General features: G+C 40.2%; 1 protein-coding gene across 2 annotated transcripts in view; it reads left to right on the plus strand.

Moving 5' to 3' along the window:
* Cped1 (cadherin like and PC-esterase domain containing 1) overlaps positions 1-6,000 on the plus strand; it is a 256,172-nt gene that overhangs the window by 69,307 nt on the left and 180,865 nt on the right. For both annotated transcript variants that reach the window (XM_029478163.1, XM_021164697.2), the window contains exon 4: positions 3,565-3,640. In XM_029478163.1, the coding sequence (XP_029334023.1) occupies positions 3,565-3,640 (76 nt within the window). The remainder of the gene's footprint in view (positions 1-3,564; positions 3,641-6,000) is intronic.

A 6,000-nucleotide genomic window follows, 5' to 3' on the forward strand; every position in this document is an offset into this window, starting at 1 on the left:
AATTAAAACTTGCAATTTCAGTAGTTAGTGAAAATATTCATAACATTTGTGACAATTAGAGAATGAATGAATGAATGAATGAATAGCCCGAAGGGTAGAAACAAGGATTTAAAGTGGGTATATCCATGAGATTCTGTGAAGCGAGGCCACTGTATGAGGTAATGCTGCCTTTACTAACTGGAGTTCTCATCTCACATAGATGGGTGCTAGTGTTTCAGAAGCAAAGGAGTTCCTTCCCAGCTTGGAATGTTTGTGGGATTAGCAGTCGCTGAAACCAGATGCTGACTCCAGTGTTTGGAGCACTGGGGACTTTTGCTGAAAAGCACGCAGGGCATTTCCTTGTTACTTTGATAGAATGGTGATTAAGTTTGGAAGACAGAAGAGAAATGTCTGGGTCTCCTGGTTATGTTCTGGTTTTGTTTTTGTTTGTTTGTTTGTTTGACACTAGTTATTTTCATTGCTGATGACCTTAGATAACCTTAGGAGAAAGTCTCCATTCTGACAAAAGAAAAGGTCTGGTGTCTCTATAGATAAAACGAGCAGAAAGGAGATTCTGTAAGGCCCAGTGTGATGTTCATGTTACTCTTCATTTTGGAATGACCAGAAAAAAAAATTTCCCATCTACTTCTTATTCTTTTTAAGTAGTCCCAGTTTAAACGTTCATCCTCTTTAATTAAATAATAATGTTTATTATGTTTTCAATTTTTTAAGTGTGTGTGAGTTATTTATCCATTGTTGTGAAGAAACGTCATGACTAAGGCAACCTCCAAAAGAATGCATTTAGCTGGGGCCTAGCTTACAGTTCCAGAGGGTGAGTCCATCCATGATCATCATGTCAGATAGCAAGGCATCAGGAGACAGGCATGGTACAGGAGTGCTAGCTGAGAGCTCACCTCTATTCTAAAAGATAGAGGCTAAGAGAGTGAGACTAGGCCTGGAGTGGGCTTTTGAAACATCAAAGTCAGCTGTGGCATGACACTCATCCTCCAGCAAGGCCACACTTCCTAATAATTCCCCAAACAGCCCATTGACTAAGGACCAAGCGTTCAAATATATGAGCCTATGGAAGCTCTTTTGTTTTCTAAGTTTATATGATTCATATAATGGCTTTGCTTTTTTTTGAATGAAAAATGCCTCAAAGAAGTCAGATTTTGGCTCTTTCTTTTGCTTATGTGTGTGTGTGTGTGTGTGTGTGTATGCACATGAGTATATGTGTGTAGTGTGTATATCTGTGTGTATGTATGTTTACATGTTTGTGTCCATGTATCTGTGAATGCCTATGGCGACCTGAAGTTGACGTTTGGTATCTTTCTCAATTGCTCTCGGTTTTATTTGTTGTGAAAGGTCACTTACTGAACCCAGAGTTCTCTAATTCCAGATAGTCTAGCAGGCCATCTTGCCCCAAGAAACCTGTCTCTGCATGCCCAGTGCTGGGATTACAGGACGGCTGCCACATCTGCTTGGCCTTTCGAATGGGTGCTAGGGACCTGACCTCTGCTTATCAATTGATTGCTCCCCAGGCCTGGCTTTTTACATTTGCTTATGATAATTTCCAATAGAAACAATTTAGACACATTCTGCCTTTGTAGTAGCTACATAAATTCTTGGGGCCCAGTTATATCCTTTGAACCAGGGCATCTTCCATTCATTGCCTCCTGATAGGGCAGGAGGAGAAGAGAGAGCCAGTGCTCTAAGCTTCCACCATAGCAACCCATATGCTCTGAGACCTTCAGAAGGTTAGAATCGACCTGTGCTAGTCCATGATCCTTAATGATGCTTCTCTAGTGTGTGTTTACTTCCTGGTTCTTCCCTCCACCAAACACTCTATTAAATTGTCAGCAACTGAGTGATTTTGCCTTGCATAAGGAAAAATGACTCCGTTTATTGCCATGTGAAGCTTTGCACAATCTTACAAAGATGCTGCATGTGCAACTTAAAACAAAACAACAACAAAACAAAAAAGAACAAAAATCTCTGTTACAAAGTCTTCATGCTTTTGCAGTCCTCTGCCTATCCCTCCAGCTTAAGAATTAAGAATTCTAACATGCTGAGCCAGTGCTTTTAGGTCCTTGTTCCAGAGGCCATGGTGACTTGTGTCACTCGAATTCTCCTTGTGGCCTTACACTTAGCCTCTAAACTTAGCCATTTTTGAATTTGAGAAATGTAGACAACCCTAAACCTGTAAGTGTCCCACACAGAAAGCTCTCCCTGGATTTCTAGAGCAAATGTGTAACTTGGGCATCAACATAGACTCTGCACAGAACACGGTGTTTAGGAAGGAAATCTGTCCATGCCGAGGCACTGTGTAGGTCTGCTTACAGGACCTGAGCTGGGGCTTGTTCTCCCTGGAGCTACACTTAGGCAACAGAGAGTCTGCTGAGTAAATGAGTAAGTTAATACAATTCCAAGTGTCAGGGAAGATTTAATCAGACAAAGGTCAAAGCACTTTAAATGAATCATTAGGAAAAAAGTTACATCTTATTACAGAATTGATCAAAGTAGAACGTAGATACCCAAGGCTCTACATACTTTATTGTGCAAGGGAAGACACTGAGAGCGAACCAGCACACCATGCCCAAGGTTAGGATTCTGTCACGTGCAGAATTAGTACTGCAGCCATGTCTTCTGCCCCTGTTTTCCCCAACACAGTTGAGTTTTATCTCATCATGACAGCAGGACGTGTTGAAGAAACTATAATACTTGTTTGGGTGAGGGAGTTAATTTGAATGCAATCAATAATGTCTCAAGAGTGAATCTGATCTCAAAGTTAATTTAAATCTCTCTCTCTCTCTCTCTCTCTCTCTCTCTCTCTCTCTCTCTCTCTCTCTCTCTCCCTCCATCCCTCCAATTTAACAAGGTTTAACTGTATTAGGTTTTATTTTGGGGATGTAGTTGATGTAGCTAGTTGATCAAACTGTAGAGTCACAGGGGAGACAATTAAACTTGTTAGAATGGGGCTGTTCTTAAAGTGGGTGAAGCAACGATGCCCTTCATTTATGAAGTAAAGATGAAGTGAAGACTGTGTGAGAGATACTGAGACTGGCTTGGCACAGACTGAAAATTTGAGTAGCACAAGTCACCATGGCCTCTGGAACTTGGTTGTGTGGCTTTCCAGTGCTTCAGCACTATTTTTGCCATGTGCAACTATGGAGCGATGTTACTATATTTGGCACAAGTATGTATTTTTATATCTAGCAAATATGATAGCTTTGAAATAAAAAGATTTCCTGAGTTATTCCCAAATACTTTGAAGATTTCTAAGGGCAAATTTTTATTTTATGTAATCAAAGCAGCTACTTTGCCATCCTTGATTCAAGTGTCAATATCCAGACTTTTTACAGTTGGATGTGGTTACAGCAGATGATGATTAATAGCTGCCACTGTCTATGTATCTATCTATGTATATATGTATTTATGTACCTAACTATGTCTCTCTCTATCTCTCCATCTATCTCTCTATCTATCTATCTATCTATCTATCTATCTATCTATCTATCTATCTATCTTTCCTTGGCACTGTCATCCGTGAACACTTAAATCACTAAAATCTTTTCCCTCTTTCAGGTAAATGTGTTACCAGAAATACAGCCTCAGCTTTGCAGGAAAGAAGGCTTGTGTGAAATAACCAGAAGGTTTCCAGGTAATCGTCAGTTTGCTTCTTTATGCGTGAGTGTCTGACATCTGCAGGCTACCGTGTAAGTAACAATTAGCAAGGCCTCAGCGCAGCATCTCCAGCTCCCCCTTCTATTAACTCCGTTGCCCACATCTTCCCTTATACCCAGGCTCTCCCAATAGGAAGGCCCTGATTATACCCCAAACTAGCACAACTGACACTTTGTCTTTCAGTTTTTCCCTCTGACATAGCAGGCATATGTTTCTATTCGTCTTAACCTGTTTCTTCTTGAAGTAATTCTGCCATAGTTTAAAAATAATGGTGATGGTTCTTAGTTATATACAACTTGAAGTTTTACCAGGATTTATGATTGTGTCATTGTGCTAGGATTTGTTTGGTTGTGTCTTTTTTTTTTTTTTTTTCAACTTGATACAGGCCAGGGTTATCTGGGAAAAGGAAGTTTAACTGAGAAAAAAACCCAAAATATCAGATTGGCCTGTAGGCAAAACTGTGGGTCTTCTTCTTCCTTAATGTTTGATGTGGCCCAGACCACTGTTGGCTAGTACCAGGATGGGCTAGGTGGTTCTGGTTTATATAAGAAAGTAGACTGAACATAGACAGCAAGTCAGTAAGTAGCGCCCCTCTATATAGCCTCTGCTTCAGTTCCGACCTTTAGTTCTTGCCCTGACTTCCCCGTAGCAGTGAAGTAAAACAAACATTCTCCTCTCGAGTTGCTTTTGGTCATGGTGCTTTATCATAGCGATAGAGAGCAAACTAGAGTAGTTATTCTGTTGTCAAAATTTGTTTTTTCCTCTCTAAAATCCTCTAACTGTGTTTAAGGCAGGACAATCAATGAAAAACATTCTATCTTGACTGTATCAGGAATATGGGAGAAAAACAACTATCTCCCGTTTCTGCACAGTTCCCTCAGTGGAAAAGACACCGGAGAGGAAGTGAGCCACTAGAGATGAACTAAGTCTCCACAGATAAGATTTTAGCCTACTTTCGAGCTCAGTGGTGAGAGTACCTCAAATTTCTTGTTTAATACCCATTAACGCTCGTGCCCTTAGGAAGTGCTTTACCACATAATTAAAATTTAGATCTGCATGATTTCATTTATGCATTTATTAATTTATGACTTAGTGTGATGGGAAAACATGGCATACTGTCACCCATGGGCTTCTCCACAGATTGAGAGTCTGCCTCCCGGCCGAGCATCAGCCTTAGGCTTGTCCTCATGTACTGACAACAGGCTCCTCTCTTTAATTCACTTCTTGGAATAAAAATTTAAATGAACCAGTAATTTTTCTTTAAATTTAAGACATATTTCTAAAATAAATAGCATGTGATTTTTTTTTCTATCTGTGTCATTTCATAGTACACTTGTGGCTGACTGCGTAGACCTTAGCTCTTTAATTGTGCTCTTTTAAGCTAAAGCCTGGTTTGCTCAACCTGGCCTCGAACACTCTGAGTAGCCAATACTATCCTTGAATTTCTGATTTCCTTGCCTCTAATCCCCAAGTGATTGAGGTTGTAGGTGTGTGCCACCACCCCTGGCTTGAAATCCCCTTCACATCCCACATCTCCTGCAGGAACTGGGACTTGAACATGCTTGAACATGGGCCTTGTTTATGCTAAGAAAGTACTCAACCACTTAGCTGTATCTCCAGATACTTCATTTTTTAATAAAGCTGTAATGTGGATCTGTGGAGATGACTCAGTCAGTAAATTGTTTGTCTCATAAGCACGAAGACCTGACTTTGAGTCCCAATAGCAATGTCTTGACAATTCAGGCACAATCACAGACTCCTCTGATGGCCAAGGACACTTGAGGTTGCCCTCTGTCCTCCATACGCTGTACACATGCATGCACACCCCCCCCCATACATATAAACACTCAAATAAATAAATAACACACAAAAATTTAGTGCTCTTCTGGGCTGAGTAAAAACAATATTTCTACTACTAAATATGAATAAGCCCCAAGTTTCTTCAGTTAAGATAATCCCCACTACCCAATTGTCTGCATTTTGAACAGAGCTTACAGGTTTTAAAGCAATCTTTTTTGGTCTGTTTCCTGCTGTAATTTATATGCAAGAATGTTTGATTCAGAACAAAAGCCTTTAGCATCACAGAAAACAAAAGGGCAGTATAGCAGCAAAATGGGAGTATGAAATCTATTTAAATATACATGCACACATCTACGTGTATATGCCTCAAGAAGGTCTGATACATTATTTTTAACTTGCTTCTATAGAATTACGAAGCCTTTTCTGTCTTCTTCAGTTTAAAGAACTCTGAAGAATACCACCAAATCTAGAAATGTGTAACCCTTTTTGTGCTCTCTCCCTCTCCCTCTCCCTCTCCCTCTCCCTCTCCCTCTCCCT

This window comes from Mus caroli, chromosome 6, assembly GCF_900094665.2.
Source record: "Mus caroli chromosome 6, CAROLI_EIJ_v1.1, whole genome shotgun sequence".
In the NCBI taxonomy this organism is placed as follows: Eukaryota; Metazoa; Chordata; class Mammalia; order Rodentia; family Muridae; genus Mus; species Mus caroli.